General features: G+C 35.5%; 1 protein-coding gene across 4 annotated transcripts; it reads right to left on the bottom strand.

Moving 5' to 3' along the window:
- Positions 1 to 682: 682 nt before the first annotated feature.
- On the bottom strand, positions 683 to 19,304 carry NTS (neurotensin). 4 transcript variants are annotated; one of them, XM_081958781.1, is made up of 4 exons: positions 18,920 to 19,304; positions 14,646 to 14,707; positions 2,599 to 2,820; positions 683 to 1,807 (listed from the first exon to the last, which is right to left on the bottom strand). In XM_081958781.1, exons 1-4 carry the CDS (start codon positions 19,002 to 19,004, stop codon positions 1,661 to 1,663), a joined length of 516 nt encoding a protein of 171 aa, XP_081814907.1. In that variant the 5' UTR covers positions 19,005 to 19,304; the 3' UTR covers positions 683 to 1,660. The 4 variants fall into 4 exon arrangements, with proteins under 4 accessions (XP_081814907.1, XP_081814906.1, XP_081814909.1 ...); XM_081958780.1 differs by having other exon boundaries at positions 683 to 1,810; positions 18,920 to 19,303; XM_081958783.1 differs by having other exon boundaries at positions 18,932 to 19,295.
- Positions 19,305 to 21,038: the final 1,734 nt, after the last annotated feature.

A 21,038-nucleotide genomic window follows, 5' to 3' on the forward strand; every position in this document is an offset into this window, starting at 1 on the left:
GGAGAAAATGTAACTTTTATCTGCTACCAAACTTTAGTGGCTTAATATCAAGATGCTGGAGTGGATATGGGAAGCCCTAATGAAGCTGCAGAAGGACTCAAATGGATGGCTTGGAAGACATCAGTAGCCCATTCCTAGTGTAATAGCTTGTTCCTAATTATGCAACTGTATTTTGCCTTGTACAAACTGCATAGTAAATTAGGGATTCATTTAAGCTGGTTCAGAACTCAAAATCTCTGGAACAAATCCTGCGTGGGTAATATAGGCCAGAAAGGAAAATCCATGCATTGAATAAGGCATGTCACTTTTATAGGTTTTTATAACTAATCATAGGGTTAGTTATAAAAACAGATGAAAAACAGAGAGGGAAATGTCACATTTAAAAGACACGACTCGGGTAATAGTCAAAGAAATTTGGCCTCAGACTTTGCTACTGAACTGACACAACAACATTGTTAGCTGAGGCTCATCTTGATGCAATTTTATAATAGAAACTCCAAAGAAGTAGCAAGAAGATTCCTCAATTGTTAGCATATGTATGTGTATCTATATCTATATAATATCTATCTTTTTCTATACAACAAACATTTAGGGCATTTTCTCCTTCTCTTTTCAAATCTGCTTATATTTTGGTAACAGGGAATCATATTTCCAATTCAAATGTCACATTCTTTATCTACAATACGTCAAATGCCAAATTCTTTATCCACAAGCAATAAATACAAGCAGATAAACATTAAAGAGTTTAAAAAATGAAACAAAAAGAATTGTCAGGTTATGTTTGGTCGTATTACCTTGCTTTAACTGCTACAATAATATATTTGGTTCTTGTTAGGTGGTTTTTCCTACCAGCTGTAGGAGGGGAAAATCTGACGTTTAACCAATATGCCACTAATAGGCTCCAAATTTTATATCCCAGTTTGAACATCTTAAACTGGACATTTAACAAATGTCCAGAGGACATAAATGCATACAGGATAAGGTCTTAGCATTTAATTTAATATATTTTAAGAATTATCCTTGTCAACTTATATATATGGAAGTCAGTGCCATTGAACAGAATGGATCTTTGTTACTCATGAATTGTGTTGATCAATAAATATCTGATTTGTCAACTATTTAAATGTGCTTAACTTTCTCTGAACAATATTCATTGTCTGTTCCATCAATTTATGCTGAAATGCAAGCAAATGAATTTGGGTGGGATGTTATTATTTTATTGATTCTATATTATTGAATGTGAATGCTCATTAATGATATTTTAAAATCACCTGTTTGCTTATGAAGACTGTATAGTATAGCACATAGCACATGATAAAATGGACAATTTTCATAGAACTATGCGTTCATAAAACTATGGTTTGTAGAGACAGGTACGCAGTATAGAGTAAATAGCATTGCCAATTCTTTAATATCATCAATGGCATACAATATGTAATGCTTAGAAACTAGATTTATTTGTAAATATATTTGTCCAGTTAATTTTAAGTAGGAAAAAACATCACAACCCACTAACAACAATAGCAAAAAATACACAATTATGTTATCATCTTGATTGTGTTTCATAATATATTTCCACACATAAGATTTGAGGTTGAAATAAGGGAGACATATAGCATAGTTAGTTATAAACTACATGTACATTATTTCAAAGACTGAGTCAGTAATATGAACTCCTCTTCAAGATGTATGGCCGTCGGGCTTTGTTAGCATGTAATTGTCGTTTCAGAATGTATGGAGTTTTTCTCTTCATCAGATCTTTATCTTGACTTGCATTCTCTGGATCATAAATATCTTGTTGGAGCAACTGCTGGCAATAAGGAGAAAATATGGAATCATTATTTCACCTGAAACTATTTTTCTGTGAGGAATATTATCCAGGTTGTCCTGAATTCCGCTACTTAGCAGAAATAAGGATAAATATAGCAATATAATTTGAAAAAAAAAAAAAAAAAGAACACGATGAGCAAAGCTTATAAATAGGAAGAATTATCTTTCAGTATGATGACCTGGAGAATTAAGCTATTTTTAGACATTCACTGTATTCTAAAGGAGAAGGAGGGAGGGAGGGAAGGAAAGAGGGAAGATGTAAAAAACCCTATTTTCTTAAAAAGTTGCTTTTTCATTCATTTGTGCCTCTGTACTTTTACTTTTTCATTATTAATACTGAATATATTCTTTGCAATATGTTTTCAATTGCAATGGGTAGCATATTGGTGCTAGAAATATGGAAATACATATTTCCATACAAATAAAATACTTTGGCACATTCTCCATAGCAGATTTTCTGATGCCTTGCTTCACAAATGGATAATTGTACTCTAGTGGTCTAAATAGGTCTTGAAACTTTATGTTAAACTGAAGTCCTGTTAATTTGTCTTAACAATTTAGCAGTAAAACTATGAATATGCTCTAAGAATAAAAATATCAAACTGCCTGTGCTTGCTAAAATGATAGATTTCACTAGTAACTTGCTAAGTATGGTTCCAAGTCATTATCCAAAAGAAAATAATTAACTAGAGGTTCAGTATGAATCAAAAATTACTGTAATACAAACAAGATAATGCAAAATAATAAGATGTTAATTGTTATTATTACCTCCCACTGCTGAAAGTTTCTGGTATGACAGACTTTTTGAAGTTGATACAGTGTCAACATTGCTTCCAAAGTGAAGCTCTCAGAAGTAGAAGCAAATTGTCTTCTCATCATAAAATCTTCTTCAGGGTCACCTGTTTCTTCTTCTGGATTGTTCAGGTTGCTTATGAAGTCACAAATATTCCAAAGTATTAGTTTCCACTGGGGTGATTTTGCTTTGTTTATCTGAAAAAGGCAAGACCCAGTGTGTAAATTATTTATCCTTCTAATCAGCAGAAGGATATAAGGCTACATTACATATATATTTTTGTAAAGCAGCCTGTCTTTGCCTGCTCAGATTATTAGAGATTCCCTCCTTACTGGTATGGCAGTTAACAGTTCAAAATATATCTCTCTCTTTTTCTGTATGTATGTATGTGTATGTATGTATGTGTGTCAAACGTACTGATTATATATATATATAATCAGTACGTTTGAACTACAGGAATTGTTGTCCTTGCTTCAGTGACTCTAAAGGGGAAGAATGTACTTATTGCTGTCATTCAGGCTGCAAATCAGAAATTATTGTTCATATGTAGTAACATTCTTCAACAGTAGGTCCTCCGAATGTGCTGAATTCAGTTTCCCCTGCTCTTCCTTACCTCATGAAAACATTTCTCCCCCACTTTACTTCAGACAGTCATTTGTATGTTTTCCTGATGGCCTTTTTGAGCTTTTTTGAAAGGCGTGTAATACTACCGGTACTACTGCTAATATTACGTTTATGCCCATGTGTATATTTTTAGCCACATCACTCTACAGCAGAATGAAGGCCTCTGAATAGAAGGTTATGGACATGTTTCTACACCACACCTCTAGTACAGCACCTTAAACACTATACTACAATAGGTATCTATCTATCTATCTATCTATCTATCTATCTATCTATCTATCTATCTATCATCTGTCATCTATCATCTATCTATCTATCTATCTATCTATCTATCTATCTATCTATCTATCTATCTATCATCTGTCTGTCCGTCCATCCATCCATCCATCCATCCATCCATCATCATCCTCTCTCTCTCTCTCTCTCTCTCTCTCTCTCTCTCTCTCTCTCTCTCTCTCTCTCTCTCTCTCACACACACACACACACACACACACACATTTTTCCATTTTTCTGGTGTCATCCTGGAATTAACAGTTCCCACACTGAAAACTGCTATGGAAGGTGTTCTTTTATGATATTTTTCTCTGGGATTTGAATGAAACTTGAGAGAATAAGAAGCAGACCACCAGGATGATCAGCCTACAGACACACTAGTCAATAAACTAATTTAAGTACTCTATGCACTGAAATTATCTTCTTCTTTAAAAGAATTTTCATCCATTCAAACTGAATGAAAATTGATAGAAAAATGTACAAAATATTTGACAGAACTAAATGAAGTACCATATTTTTCAGGGTATAAGATGCACCGGAGCATAAGACACACCAAGATTTTAAAGAGGTAAATTAAAAAAAAAAGTTTTTACACTCTGCAAACCTCCCAAACCCTCTGCATGCCTCATTTTTTGTGAAAAATGGGGCATGCAGAGAGTTTGAGAGGCCTGCAAAGTGCTCATAGGGGGGCAAAAACTAGCAAAATATGGCCTGTTTTTTTTTTTGCCCCCAGAAAGGACACACAGAGCCTTTAGTAGGCTTGTAGAGTGCTCCTGGGTGTTGGGGGAGGCAAAAATGAGCAACTAAACGGCCCATTTTTCACTTGTTTTGCCCTCCCCAGCCTCTAGGAACACTTTGCAAGCCTCCCAAACTCTCTGCATGTCCATTTTTATGAAGGGGGTGGGGTTTCAGGATGCCAAAAAGTTGTATTCAATGTATAAGATGCACCCAGATTTTCACCCTCTTTTTTTGGAGAAAATGGTGTGTCTTATACTCCGAAAAATACGGTACATTTCCGCAAACTCCAGAATCTGAGTAGGAACGTAACTGAAACTATTGTTCGAGTTTTCTGTGGTATATAAAAACTATATTCCTTGATTCTAACAGTCATATTTAAGCTTCAATAACTATAAATTCTGGCTTTCTGATGATGCAGTTAGAACCAAGTCCTATGCACAATTAATTAAGTTTCAGATTGTTAATAATGAATAATGCTGTAATTCAGAAAGATGAATTAATTATGAAAGAAAACTAGCAGGTTTCTCCCTCCCTAGCTAATATATTTTCATCCACACCCTCCCCAGTGCAGGGGGAGACTTCTGCACATGATAGAAAAAATAAACTCAGCCATATTTCTACTTAAGTATGGTTTATTTTTTTATTTTTATTCAAAATGATCCTAGCTTTAAATAACTGGTGTCCATATTATGGTGTGCCATTAACAATCATATTGTCTTATCTTTCCAACTCAGTAATAAGCAGTCACGTAAAAAGCTGATCCTCATAGCTGCTCAGCTCTAAACCAGCTCTGAATACCTGAGTTAAATTTAGAAATTGAAGGCATCTATATAAATCAGATTATCTACCTGCCAATATATATGCTTTACAGAGTGAATACACTTCAGTGAATCCAAAACTTAATTTTAGGTTAGAACTTTGTTTCTATTTTGAATTGTTTCTTGGATTTGTCTGTTATTGCAGTACATAATTTAATCATGGTGTCAATTAGCCTGTTAGGCAGGGACAAATTTGCATAACAATGTTTTGAAATGTCTTCCTTGATGATAGAAAATTGGCACAACATGGCAGAGAATTTGAATATGTCTCTTCTTTAATTTCAAAACAGGACATTAAATAATTAAATATTTCTGATGATAAAAAACACCCTAGATACTTTTTTTTCCATAATAAAATAGGACTGCTCTTGATACAATGTGGGAAATATGCACTGATTATGATTAATTTGAACATTTTAATTATTCAGCAGGTGTATTCTTGTCTATTGGCATGATCAACTATGTTCCAACACTTTATTGTGAAAAGGTGATGAGTCAGATTTTTTTCTGGAGAAATATTGGCACTAAGCAGTTATATTAGTCATTTGTCTGCAAAAAAAAGTTTCTAAGAGTATTTCACTCTTTTTTAATGCCATATCTCCCTCTTTCTTGGTCTCTCTCTTTGAACCTACGGTATATGATATATAATAAATGTATTCGTTTAATCACAATAATCCATTATGTTTTATTTTGTCTTTTGCAGCATTCAGGTCATGAATAAAGGGCATAGTATGAACATGTGACTCTCCCCAGCATGGTCATTTTGTAAATCTCATAATTTTACAAGCACCCAATGTAAAACCGAGAGAAGGTCCCACATTAAAATGCAGTATTATTTCATTGGAATGTAAATCAGAGAGTCCTCAGATGGAACTGACTAGTAAAACTTTATCTGGATACACCTAATTTGTTCCAGATTGGCATCTACATGCATTTTCTTTGTGGAAAGCTTCTTATGAATCAGGCTGCAAGTCAAATTGACAAGATTATTAATTATAGACTAGGGAAAGACCAATATTGAACTAACAATATTTTGAATTGTCAGTCATTTTAATATACATTAAAATGCTAAAGTTACAGACATATATTACAAGACATCAATAATGAGGCCTTAAAATTAAGCTCGACTTTTGGACGCTAAGTAGAAACCTTTTCAGAGGGAGGAACTGTTGTGAGATTGTGTGGAATATAATAAGGGCCCTCCCAATTAAAAACTATATGTAAAAATACTTTTTTAAAAAAGCAAAAACATTTAAAATAAAATAAATTTGAAATGGCTGAAATATCCTAATGTGCAATAGTGGCGAATATCCATAGCTCAGGTGGAGGATAAAGGTGAGGGTTCGTTCTTCAAGCTTGTGGGTTGGTTTTTTGAATGGTTTACTAAATTATACTGAAAATGTTACCTAGCCTGGTTATGAAACGTTTGGAAACCAACTCACAAGCTTGGAGAACCAACCTTCACCCCCATATTCTAATTTTCCATTCAAAAACATAGAAGAACACATTTGTCTAATTTTGAAATATTATTGTCATGTTTTAATTATAATCTGTAAGATGACCCATTGCTGAGTTTTCTTCTTGAAGCTTCCATCTTCTAGACACATCTAGAAGCCATTGTTCTATATTCTTTCTTGCTTCTCCCTTATATTCTGAATGAGATATGACAGTTCTGCCTAGTGTCCTATTTATTACTACATTATACAATACAATACAATAGTAGAGTTGGAAGGGACCTTGGAGGTCTTCTAGTCCAACCCCCTGCCTAGGCAGGAAACCCTATACCGTTTCAGACAAATGGCTATCCAACATCTTCTTAAAGACTTCCAGTGTTGGAGCATTCACAACCTCTGGAGGCAAGCTGTTCCACTGATTAATTGTTCTAACTGTCAGGAAATTTCTCTTCAGTTCTAAGTTGCTTCTCTCCTTGATTAGTTTCCACCCATTGTTTCTTGTTCTACCCTCAGGTGCCTTGGAGAATAGCTTGACTCCCTCTTCTTTGTGGCAACCCCTGAGATATTGGAACAATGCTATCATGTCTCCCCTAGTCCTTCTTTCTCTTAAGCTAGACATACCTAGTTATGAAGAGATACCTTTCCAATACGGAAAAGATGAGCGAAATGCATTTTAGCTCTCTATAGCAGTAAGTTTTTCAATAGCTTTATAAATTATTTTGTTCCTTGTCTTTTAGGTGCTGTTCCCCCCCCCCCCTAGGAAGAACAAACAATTATAATCCAGGCATTATAATAATGACTGAAGTAATTTATAATGTTTGCAAATAATAAATGGGTAAGTGTAGACTGCATTTAATAGTATACAGTGATTCCATTGCCACAATCAAACCTCGGAAGTGTGAGGTCTTTTCAATGTATCATTATTTATTTCAAGAGCTGCAGGAAATGGCTAGGGAAATGAACTTTTTAATATCTTCCACAAGCTCTCACCTCCAACTATTCTCTCATAAGCGATTCAGTTCCCATCACCACCATCACCACCTCTTTACCCCTGAATCCAATGACACAATCGATAATTGAAAGGAAAATTTCACAGCAATGTCCTCTGTCTGGAGTCATTTGCATCAAAAAGCCATGATGCAAAAAAATGTTGGGAACTCAAAATCCCCTCGCTTCAACTGCAGCTGTGGTGCTTAAGCAATAGCAAGAGTAGTTAGACTTACAGTATATACCACTCAGTGGTGGGTTGCAAATCCCGTTCCAACTGGTACGGTTGGAACAGGGCCAGTAGCTTCCTCATGGACGCGTGCAGCACGTGTGCCCACGCGCGCAGCACACACATGCATTCAAGCGCCTCTGTGATGCTCTGCAATGCTCCAGCTGCTCTGCAGAGCATCACACAGGTGCTGTACATGCCATGCACCTGCGCGGAAGTGCAAAAGCCTTTAAACTCCGGTAAGGAGCTTGCGCGGGCAGGTGAGCCCTCCGGAGCACCGTACCGGAACGGTATCCGGTACTCCAGGCTGGCTCCAGTACGTGCGTACCGGGGTCTACCGCCTGCAACCCACCACTGATACCACTCTACAGGACTTTAGAGAACTCTGAGCAGTTTACTAATGTCAGCATATTGCCCTCAACAATCTGGGTCCTCATTACTGACCTTGAAAGGATGGAAGGCTGAGTCAACCTCCAGCCAGTCAGGATCAAATTCCTGGCAGTGGGCAGAATTAGTTTATAATACTGCACCATGGCTCTTCAGGTGCTGTAATAGAGCACAGAGACCCAAGTTCTTGCAAATCAGATGCTCACTTATCTCTGGACCAGTCACAGGGTTGTTTGTGAGGGGGAGGAATAGGAGAAAGGGATATTATATACAAAAAGTCTGGCAAAGTCTGGCACTCAGCATAGATCAATTTAGCAAAAATATTTTAAAACAGAACAAAGTCAAGCTGCAATCATTTGTTATTTGTCATTTGTTTGTACCCACTGCTATTTTCCTCCATTTCTCATGTTTCTTTGGACTTCTGTTTCTGCACTAAATGCCCTTTAAGCTCCTCTTGAAACTCAGTGGTTATTGCTTGTTGGCTGAAACATGTTGACTACCAATGCATCTCTCATTAGAACTGCTGGAGAGGTCAGAATTTTTCTTTCGGGGATCTTAAATGCAAGCCTGATTTTGCATGGTTTCTCTTGGCCACCCCAACCCTACTCATCTTGCTTCATCTTTTTCAATCTTCCCTTCCTTTTACAGAAGAGTTTTAGCAGATGTCAGAGAGCTACAGCGAAGGAGACAATGGGAAATTTCCAAAACCAAATTCTTTTTATGTTCCATATATTTATCATTGCTTCATCAGCTGATCAGCTGATAGGATCTAATATTTATGAAAAAGACTAATTCAAAGTACATAGGTAGGTAACCTTCAAAACTTTGAATTAGATTCCTCAAGATTGACATCAAATTATAATTTTAAATATGAGCTGAAGGAACAATCCTTGATTATCAATGATATTAAATTAGGAATTAATGTGAGACTGACCAGATTTCAAAGGTGAGAGATGACACTAATGAAAACCTTAAAATCAGGACTCTTTTATTCCAAGTGGAATATTAGCTGTTTGTAACTGCATAAGTTGACAACTGATTGAATTAAGATCACCTTCCTCTTTGCTTAGAAGCTCTTCAGATAAAATGCTTCCACATTAAATGTCCAAATAATTTTTACACTCAATTTTTTCCTAAACTTGTCTCTTTTTTTCAAACAATGGATTCACAAATAATGCCCAAGGAAGTACAGAGATAAAATGATCCAGTTACATTTTAATGAGAGTCAGCCAAAATACCAAAGGTACAGATATGATTAAAAGTTAAGCACACAGGCTCAGATCACCCAAAGGCTGAGAGATATTATGGTTCAAAGGGTCTTGTGGCAAATTGCTGAAACAATTTATGCAGATATGTAGGAACTTTGATTCCTCTCCCCATTTCCATTTTCTTTGATTATTATGTATACAAAATGTCCAAGATAAAGACAGAAACATAAGTTTTGTTGGTTTAGTTGGTTGATTATAACCAACTATATATGTATATAGTTGGTTATAATCCTCCATACACTACCATCCACAGTTGGTTACTTTCTACTTTTTAGCACATCAAAACACCTTGGAATTTAGATAACCTTGGATAATCAAGGTTATCTAATGGATAACTAAACATGATGGTTGGATAACCATCATGTTTAATAGGAAACATTTAATACTATAGCGGAGTACTCACTTTTCTTAGAAATTTTCCATTTTTTTCCAACCTCAAACTTCTCTCTCTTAAATTAAAATGCCTTCTTTTTTTTAACCTAATTATCCTGCCAGAAATCATATTTAATTTCTTAAAATATGTAACTGTTCCAAACTGAATTGTTTGACTAGATTGAAAATGTTCTTTTTCCATGGTTTACTTTGAGACTTTCTCTCTCACACACACAGTGTATCTGCCATATTGTTGTTATTTTCAGACAAAGTATAACAGAATTTGGCACTTTATGATGTTCAGCTTCAGAAAACTGCAGTACTTGGTAGCTGACTCAAAAAATTCCGTTTCCCTAAGGAAATATATATGCCAACGTAAAACAGTTACTTTATAAAGCCATTAACTGGGTTTGATATGCTAACAATCAATATTTTATCTGAATGAGAAAGACTCTCTTCCTCATTAAGAACTTGGGCATGAGGAAAATTGTTGTTGTTTTTAATAAACAAGATTTTACTTTTAAAATTTGGCATGGAGAAGACCATTGTGTTGGCCACTCTGCTGGGTTTGCTGTATATTTTAGTTCAACAATATCTGGAAGACCACATGCTGGGCAATCATAGCAGTTAAAACTAACTTCAAAACAAGCAATAGAAGGCAGCAGATGTGTTTAATGGATCCAGGCAATCTGCATGATATACATAGCTCTCAATCTTCCGCAAGAAGAGAATAGCTAGAAAAAAAGAACCTAGGTCCTAGGGGAACAATTTAGAGGTAACTAAAGGTATGTAACTCACTTTATTTAAGGTCGGGCATCTGTCCCTAAAAGGAATGTTTTCTTTGTCATATCTGTTTTTATATTTCTCTCAGGCCACATAAATAGAAAGGAAAATACAGATAAACACAAACTCAAAAATCATGTCTTGAATATTTTGGAAGAGGTAATCCTCGACTTACAACAGTTCATTTAGTAACCATTCAAAGTTACAGATTTTATTTAAAAACAATTACAGTTTTCTAATGATTATTTGACCTCTTCATATTTTACACACACACACACACACACACACACACACACACGTCTGTTTCTTTCATGAAATTGAAATTTCCTTGTCAGTTTCATATAAACTATTGAATAACAATTGCTCATTTTCGAAACATGTGTCTATTAATATTTATTCTTGGCAGATGGAGAAGTTGAACAAGTCTGAACAAAATGCAACCCCCCCCCCCAAACCTTACACATTCTATTTATTATGTAAACCCCAAAGTTGACTTGTTAATATGTGAAATAAAATGCTGGAGTCCTTATAGCTGCATTTTATTGTACATAAAGGGTGTTTGATGGGATGAGTGCTCCACCTCATCTAATCATGAAAGCAATCAGCTTCTCTTTATAAACTAGCTCTTACAGCAGATCACTTACATTTTCATTTTCAGATAGATTATTGCCTCCCTAGGCAAAATCTTCAGTGCTGTGATCTGGGAGAAGTCAGAAATTGACTGGAGAATCAATTTTCTCCAAGATCATAGCACTTGAAGATATTGCCTAGGCAGAGAACAAAAATGAAAAACTAACTTCAGAGAACTACATCTCAACCTTGGGTGGTTCTCTACAACTGCAGTTCATGTTCTTCTCTTGTCTCCAATGAAGCAATGTAGTCACTGTGCTCTGTTGTTTAGAGCTGGGAAAGGAGATGTCATTTGTGGGTCAGCTTCACAATGTTGCTTTACATAAATTCTCACTGAAGAGAAGAATCTGTTCAAGTATTTGTTTAGTTCCTATTTCTATATGTATGCATTACTGTGTGACTATCATTCTTACTATTGGAGGCTCTGAAAATGTACAGAGTTCAGATTTATGAGTTTATGTAGAATCCAGGAAACTGGGCTTTCATTTAATTATTTCTTATGTTCTTAATTGCAAAATGTGTATTTGAATAATGTGAAATTTAAATCAATTCCGTACAGACGGCTCACATCTTACTTAAATACCCAATTTACCATGCAGTTATTTACATAATGGCAGAGCTCTCCAAAATACTTATTAAGTGCCTGAGAACATAGATTGTGAAATCTTTTTTAAAAATCAGATGGATCAACTTTCCTACCTTGAAAGACGAATTCTTGCTATCTTTTGGGGCCCTTTGTTGCCCTTCAAAACACAGGGCCCCTGTGTATGGTCATTTTCTATAGGTTTAAGATTTTTGTTGTTTCTTTGTTTTAAATTTTGTATAATATAAAAAATAACCACATATCACATTTTTTCTTAGTGCTTCCATTCATATTTCTTACATGAAAGTATGCAATTTCCTCGTCTATAATATTGTGTTAATATGAAACTATGAAGACGGAGGGGGGTAATATGATTTTTAGTTGATGGTTTGCAACAGAAGAACTTGATTGATTTATCAATTGCCTTGCCCATTATCTGGATTTCAGTATTATAGGCCTGAAACGGAGATTATATTTCTTATTAATCTAGTGAATTTAGTGAATGCTTTATGCTTTCCAGAAAAAAAAAATCTTATTTTGTAATAAGCTTAGACAGAAAGAGTTGGCATTTATTCAATTTAGAATAAGAGGAGTAATAGTAAATTCTAATATAACTAATGCCATTACTGGATGCAGACTATGATATTACAGAAATATGCAATGAACTAAAAGCTTATAAATAATGGTCATCCAAATTTTCAATGATGAACCTAAAATAATAATAATAATATTGGCTGCAGCTTAACAACGTTTAGAACAGTGGTTCTCAACCTTTCCAATGCTATGATCCTTTAATATAGTTCCTCATGTTGTGGTGACCCCCAACCATAAAACTGGTGTCTCGGTTCCTAAGATCATCGAAAATATGTGTTTTCCAATGGTCTTAGGCGACCCCTGTGAAAGGGTCATTCGACCCCCAAAGGGGTCCCGACCCACAGGTTGAGAACCACTGATTTAGAAGAAATAACATCCTCTTCTTTCTTTTTTATTCATGGGAAAATATAACCACCTGCATAACAGGATTCCATGTTTGTGCAATTACATTTTTGACAGCAAAATATTGAAAATTTGCTTACATTTTGAAATCATAGATTAAAGTGTATCTAGGTGATTTGGGAAATATATGCCTATCAAAGCATATATTCTATATTTTGAATCTATGAGGTCCTGAGATGATTTCATCAAATATAAGAACATCAAAATTCCATTTCACACAAGTCTATTCTGTGTTAACAGAATAACAAACTTGGAAGGGATTTTGGAGGTTGAACCCTCTGCTCAAGCAGAAGACCCTGCACCATTAGAGACAAATGGATGTCCAATTTCTTCTTTAAAATCTCCAGTGATGGAGCACCACAACTTCTGGAGCCACTGATAATTGTTCTCACTGTCATGAAATTTGCCCTTAATTCTAGATTAGATTTCTCCTTGATTACAAGTGACCCCCTCTTCTTTATAGCAGCCCTTGAAATATTAGAAGACTGCTATTATGTTACCCTTAGTCCTTCACTTCCTTAGACTAGACATACCCAGTTCCTGCAACCATTCATCATATGTTTTAGCCTTCCAGCCTCCCAATCATCTTTGTTGCTCTTCTTAGCATTCTTTCTAGACTCTCAACATCTTTTTTTGTATTGTGGTGATCAAAACTAGATGCCGTATTTCAAGTGTGATCTTACCAAGCAGAATAAAGTTGTATTAATACTTCATGTGATCTTGATAATATCCCTCTGTTGATGCAGCCTAGAACTGCATTGGCTCCTTTGGCAGCTGTAACACTTTGTTGGCTGATACTTAAGTGGTTGTCTATTAGGATTCCTAGATCCTTCTTACACTTTCTGTCATTGAGCCAGGTATTACCTATTCTATACTTGTGCGTTCAGTCTTTTCTCACCACCGAATTGCATTTTGTTGGAAGGGACCTTGTGTTCAAATCTGTTAAGATTCTTCTTTATCTTGACTCTGTCTTCTAAAATGTTGGCTATTCCCCCCAGTCAGTGTCATTTGCAAATCTGATGATTTCCCTTTCTATCCCCTCATCTAAATTGTTTCTGAAGATGTTGAAGTGTACAGGTAGTCCTTAATCTATGACCACAACTGAGCCCAACATTTATGTTATTAAGTAAGACAGTGATTAAGTAAATTTGCCCCATTTTATGACCTTTCTTGCCACAGTTGTTAAGTGAATCATTGCAGTTGTTAAGTTAGTAATGTGGTTAAGCGAATCTGGCTTCTCCATTGCTTGTCAGAAGATTGCAAAAGGTAATCACTTAACCCTGGGACACCGCAACCGTCATAAGTACAAGCCAGCTGGCAAGCGTCTGAATTTTGATCACATGACCACGGGGATGCTACAATGGTCATGTGAAAAATGGTCATCATCATTTTTTTTGTAGTTTTGAATGGTCACTAAATGAACTGTTGTAAGTCAAGGACTATCTGTACTGGGCTTAAGATAGAACCTTGGGGTATCCCACTTAATTCCTTGTAACAGTTTGGTTGTTTCAGTGTGCTTAGTTGGTATTACAAGAAAAGCTAATATTGCTATGTGACTTGAGGTTAACATAGTTTTTATCAAGCAAAATTATGTCTAGAAATAAAACTTCAGCCAATAACTTGGCATTATCCCATAATTGCCTGCTGGTGGGAATGTGCTAGCTAGTTAAGCAATGTATCCATAATACAAAGAATAAAATATTATTTGGCATTGTCTCTTTACCAATGCTTGTTCTTATTTATTGTATTTTATTTAAGGGCTCTTTTTCTTATTTCTTATACTCAACCTTTAGGTGTAGTATTATTATACATTTAAACATAGATGTTTGCTATGAGTATTCCTGAATCCTAAAAGGGGGGATGCACAAAAAAAGTGTTACCTTTGATGTATAGATATTGGTCAATAAATCAGCTTCTAGGGCTTTCATTTCCTCTTCTGAATCTGAAAGTTAAAGAGAAACATATGTTTACTATTGCATTATAAATCACCAGCATTTGTATTTCACATATAGAATTTAGAAATATCCCTTAAAGATAATTTAGGATTGAGAACTGACTAAAATAAATGTTTGGCAAGTGCTCCTTTCTTTAATATATGCTTGTTAATTTATGCCATTTCATTGGAAAAATAGGTTTAGTAATGAAAATAGCTTATTATTGGTCAACTGAAACATTTAAACATCTGATCACCAATAATGAAAGTAGTGGGATATGAAATTAGACTTAATTTCTAAATTAACATACTTCTGCAGTGACAGCATGTATTTATATATTTAAAAGAAGCTCTTATTTTTTTTATTTTTTAATAGATTGAATAATTTCAAACATCCTTTCAACGGAAGCCAGTTAACAGTTATCTTCTATGTGGAATATGTAAGTTACAGACATATTCATATGCATTTACACTCAGTGGTGAGGTTCAAATAATTTAACAACCGGTTCTCTGTCCTAATGATTTCTTTCAACAACCAGTTCACCAAACTACTCAGAAACTTAACAACTGGTTCTCCCAAAGTGGTGCAAACTGGCTGAATCCCATCACTGTTTACACTGATATATTATTAATAAGGATACCGTATATGTAGCATGAAAAGAGATTTAAAGTTTCAGTGAGTTTAATTAAATTTCCTGGTCATTGTCGTGTTCAGTGATAGAAGGACTTGAAGAATGTTTTAATAAAGGATGTTAAAAGGGAAACTGTTTTTATCTAATCATCATCATTATCATCATCATCTAAACTCTATAGTTGAGTGTAATTGTGAGTGATAAAATAAAATAGACAGATTGAAAATAAGTCCAATTGATGCAAATAGCTGAACTCTTGTTATTTGCTGCTGCTGCTGCTTTTGTTCCATATAATTCAATAGACAGAAGTCATTAGTAACTTTATTTGGATGGGCTCCAACTAAAGTAATGAACAGTATATTCCTGATTGAAAAACAGCAAATGGTACTAGCTCATAAATGTATACAATATGACTAATATATTGCTTTTATCTTGCTTCTCAAGTTTACATCCTCAATACAGTACTTAAAGTAAAACAATGTTATAAACACTGTCCCTTTAAAAAATATCAATGCACTTTAAATGCACTATAGTACAAATGGCCCACAAAAAGCATAAAAAGCTATATTTTATTAAAAAATAAAATGTTGCCAAGATAGTAGGGAACCAGAAAAATAAAAGAAATAAATCAAGAAGTACCGGTAGGTAATGGCATTTTTAAAAGTATCTATATAAGGGTGGAAGATGAATGAGAAATAATAAGCTTTATGGGTCTACTTTTCAGGATTTTGCATTGATCCAGATTTGAAGAAGAAACTGTGATATGGAATATATGAGCATGCACATACTGAACCAATAGGCACTGCCTTAAATCAATTCTATCACCCTCCCCGCAAGGACCATACACGAGCCCAGAAAAAGAGAGAGCTCTTTAAGGGATCACCAGCAGGTGCAACGTTTTCCATGCATGCTGTGAAACATATTTCCCACTTTTGAATCCAAATGACTGTATAGTCCTTATAGTAAAACAAATCCTTCAAATTTTAATGACAAAGAATTCAGAACTCAAGAGCTCAGGAAATAGGACATGGGGATTAGGGGAAGTTATCTGGACAGGATCCAGAAATGATATTATGGAAATATATTTCATCAGAGGGAAATGAAAACTACATACATAATGGTAATATTACTGAGAAAAAGTTAAACATATTCATCAGACTGTTTTACAGTTCACACATTGACTAATTCTTATTATAAACGTCATCAAAATCAGGACTTCTCAGAAGCTCAGTGAGATCATTGCTCCTCCAATATTCAGGGATCACAGCAAAGTTGTTAGCACTAATACTGCCATTAATTTTCCTGAAACATTTCATTGATTTTCATTTAATCTGACCCTTTGGATCAATACATTTTGAAAGAATTTATGCCTGGATTGTGTCCATTGTGATCCAACTGAAGGAATCACAATATTCTGTAACATGTATCATTGATTTATACTAATAATCATTTCACAATTTGCAAAGAACAAAAAACATAGCTCCTTTTATCATAATTGTGGTCGTATATTTATCCTTTATATAAATACATTAATCCTCAGGGTTAATGATTTTACTTTTAATGATTTTTGAAACAGATTATAAAGAGAACAATCCTTTTCTGATATTTACCCATGTAATAGGCTGTATTTCTAATATCCTGGTTATCTTCTCAACTTTCTCACCTCCTTATCTTTCCTACTACTCCCTCCTTCTGATATCTTATGATTTATCACTTGATTTTATTATCATGGTTGTATCTTATGATTTACAATCTATAACTTATCACTTTGTTGTTTGAATATACTGTACACTGAGAGCTTATGCACCAGACACAATTTTTGTGTGTGTGCAGTTATACTTGGCCAATAAAGAGTTTTGTTCTATTCTATTCTATTCCCTTGATGCATGTATGTGAAAGTATATAGCTTGTGGGGGAGGTATGGGTGCATACCATTTTTTATTTATACCATTTTTTTGGTATAAATAAAAATAATTTATTTAAAAGGGAATAAATAGTCCGATAATTATTGGTGTACAAAGAACAATTTTAAGGATGAATGAGCTTAGTTACATTGCAATAAATATTTGCTCATATATCATTATATAGAAATATCTCCTACTTTTACCAAACCTAAAGTTATTCATTTAGTGTCAGAATAACAGTTCGAGCCTTTTTGATTTTTAACATTATTATTGCTGGATTTCAAGATTCTGCAATAAATATATGGAAGAGCTGCAATTTGGGGTCGGGTGGGGTGGGTTTTTTTTTCTGGTAAAACATCCCTACTTTTTTTAAAAAAAGTATTTGCAGTTATATTATATTGATTATCATGATTATCTCTGTATAGATCACTGTCATAAGTATTTTATTAGTAGGAAATAAAAAATACACGTTTTTCCCCTAAACATTGCACAAAATTGTATGCATATTTTCAAACCTGAAAATATAAAGATTGATTGCCTTGGCACAACTCTTGTTCCTTTGTATCAAAATTCTAGATCTACCGTAGGTTTGTATTACTATGCACATAGGGGGCAATATTCACTCCATTTCTTTCTTCTGCTAATTTATTACTGGTGCGAATTACATACCTTGGAGTTTTGATTTACAACAATATTAACCCTACAAACCTCAGTCTAGACACTTGTGACATTTAATTCATCTTGTCATGATATAGCTGTGTAATGAACCTTGCACACCCACATATCCTAAGGTCTGGGTTATGTTTATCAGCCTTCTGCCGTGTAATTCATTTCATCTTTGTTGGGTTCCAACTCACAGAATGCTACAATTTGTAGTTCCAACATGCTAGGAAAAACTGATCCATGAGAATCTATGATGAACTGTGAGCCTCTATTCCACAAACTCTACCTGAAAAAGTCGAAGATGGGAGAGTAGGAAACTATAATCCCTCATAGCTAGACCAGTCCATGCAACCAGTCATAAATGCTACTGCTACTTTTATTATAAAATACTAGGAACAGAATCTTGCAAGTCTGAATGTCTCCCTCCACTTTATTTTGAAGAAAACTAAGGAGGGTCAAGTCTGAGATACTTTCTCAAATTACATTTCTGCCTCTTTTTATGTGATGGTTGTCTTGGTTGCAGCTCTTCCTCCTGCTCTTCAAGATTGTTTCTACAGTCCATTACAGAATCCAAAAACCTGGAGACTGGAAGCATGGGATTTCCTCTTCCCTGTGCTAATTCACAGGTGCATTTCAATAAGTCTGTAAATGTGGTCCCTGTCCCAGGATGATCTGCCTCAAAGAACCTCTTCAGAAAGAGAATACCTGGTTGCTGAGATACAATTCACCTATTTTTAGGGCTCAGACTGATACAGGAACAGATGGAAACACTTTTCAGAAACTCCCATTTGTCCCTCACATTTTAATTCACCAGATTCTCTCTGGAAGCGCTTATCCTAGAAGAACTGGTTGATATTTCATACTGGAAGCTAAGTTTCTGAAATTAACCAGACATTAGCCTCCCTGCATTGGACAACACAAACTCCTCCCATAGTAGCAGCACCGCCGGATTAGCCCAAATCCTTCTCCCAATCGGAAGGGAAGCCGTGCCAAAAAGAGAGAGAGCGAGAGAGAGCGCGCACCTCGGAGCTTACCTGAGCCCAGGCTCCAGGAAGCGGACGCCAGCAGCATCACGCACACCAATTGCATCTTCACCATTCTTGCCATCCACTCTCTCCCTTTTCTCTCTATACAGTGAAGTCCATATACAAAAAGGCAAAAGCTATCTGATTGAGAGAGAGTCGCGCAGAAAAAAAAAAGAGCTGCTGCCTTCAGCTGGTTTTTAAAGAACTGGACCCTAAAGGGAGCTCCGGATGTCCCCCAAGTATATAAGCAAGCGGGGAGGGGTGATGTCACGAAAGCGCAGCAGCAGCCGCTCTCTTTTAACCAAGCATCCTCCCGCCTGCTCCGTCCCCTCCTCTTCTTCGGAGCGAAACTGACGCGGTTCCCCCATTAGTTGCGCTGCGCTTCACACTTCCTGAAGCAGAAAGAAAGGGGCAAGGGACTGTGAGACAGACGGCGCCAAAAGGACAGTCTTATCAGTTGCGCCCGGTTTTAAAACCTTTGCCTCCAAATGGGAATGCGGGATTTGTTATTATCCCCCACCCCCACGCCTGCAGCCACACAACGCCGTATAGCAGGCAGTGTAGCTTGGTGATAGAAGTTGCGGTCCAGCACAATGGACGGATGTGTGGCTGGAAAAAAAGCTAGTATAAAGAATTTAATGAGAGTAAGTTAAATGTCACCTTTGTATTTGTGTGTCCGTCATAGGTCACCTGTATAAGTCACTTACTGTAGCTGTTTCTATGAGTCATATAAATCAGGAAAAGAATTTAACAAAACCATGACAAATATAGTATTTGTTTAACTAAAATAAATATTTTGCAATGTACTGTTATGTCATTCTTTCTTTACTTATTTCAACTTATGCAAGAGACCAGACCAAAATAGCATTCAGAAGAAATGCTGGGACTGCAATTCTTAAGAATTCACAGCCAGAGACCATGAGGTTCCTATACATTTGGAAACAATCAGATTAGGGAGGATAAACTTGGCACGGTGAAAATGATCTTCCTCCTCTTCCTCTTCCTCTTCCTCTTCCTCTTCCTCTTCCTCCTCCTCCTCCTCCTCCTCCTCCTCCTCCTCCTCCTCCTCCTCCTCCTCCTCCTCCTCCTCCTCCTCCTCCTCCTCCTCCTCCTCATTTTTGTCCCTAGAAACCCAACAATATTTTGCTGGTTGCTACTTACAGATATAACATATAACTTATTTTTATTTTCCAAGACTACATTCCAGTAAGCATTGACTAAAGTCATCCTAAACACTGTGTGTACCAAACACAGGATTTAATAATTCAGTTTATTTGTGGAAAGCTAGCTAAAGCTCAAGTGTATATCTTTGAAGATACAACTCCATGTCCTGGATGTATCACGTAGATGCTACAAGTGAATAATGCAGGTTGAATTCAGCTCCCACTCTGCTTTCTGAACAGAAATGTATCTTCCTCTTCATGCTGTTTAGATTCTTTGCTAATACCTTAATTGTTTTAAATCAGCTTTTAATTGTTTATACTTGATTTTAGATTGGAAGTGCCTCTGGATATTTGATGGGTTAAAAAAACTAGTTGATTCATGAAACAATAATTTGTTGAAGAGAGAAGCACACTTTACTTACAATGGTATACACATATACATTTATATACATTCATTATTCAAAACACATTTAGGTCTTCCTTTGGATATAGATTTGCCACACATGGCAATGCTGAGCAATCACACAAAGAATAGAATCAGTAGTTTTCTCTCAGAAATGGCATAACAATTGAAAGTTGGATGTTTTTGGTGCCCTAAAATGCATAAACATATAGATTGGTTTTAAGAACTGTGCTGTTTAAATTATTTGATGGGGAGAGAATATATGATGTCCCATTTTAAATATAGCCCCTGTGCACATCTTTGTACAGCATTTAATGGGATAGTCCCTCAGGCAAGGAATGAAATTTTTGTATGTTTTCAATAAGATTTAAAATTTGGTCTGCAAAACAGACAATAAAGAACTTTATATGTGTTCTTCTTAGCGAAGTAAGAAGAAATTCATAAAATCCAAACAGCTTCATTAAAAAAAGAACTTAATAGTTCATTAATAGTTGGTAGCCTGCAATGGTAACTAAACATACCTTTGGTAGACAGATACTATAATAAAGAA

Source organism: Natrix helvetica (assembly GCF_964273705.1).
Source record: "Natrix helvetica genome assembly, chromosome: 6".
In the NCBI taxonomy this organism is placed as follows: domain Eukaryota; kingdom Metazoa; phylum Chordata; class Lepidosauria; order Squamata; family Natricidae; genus Natrix; species Natrix helvetica.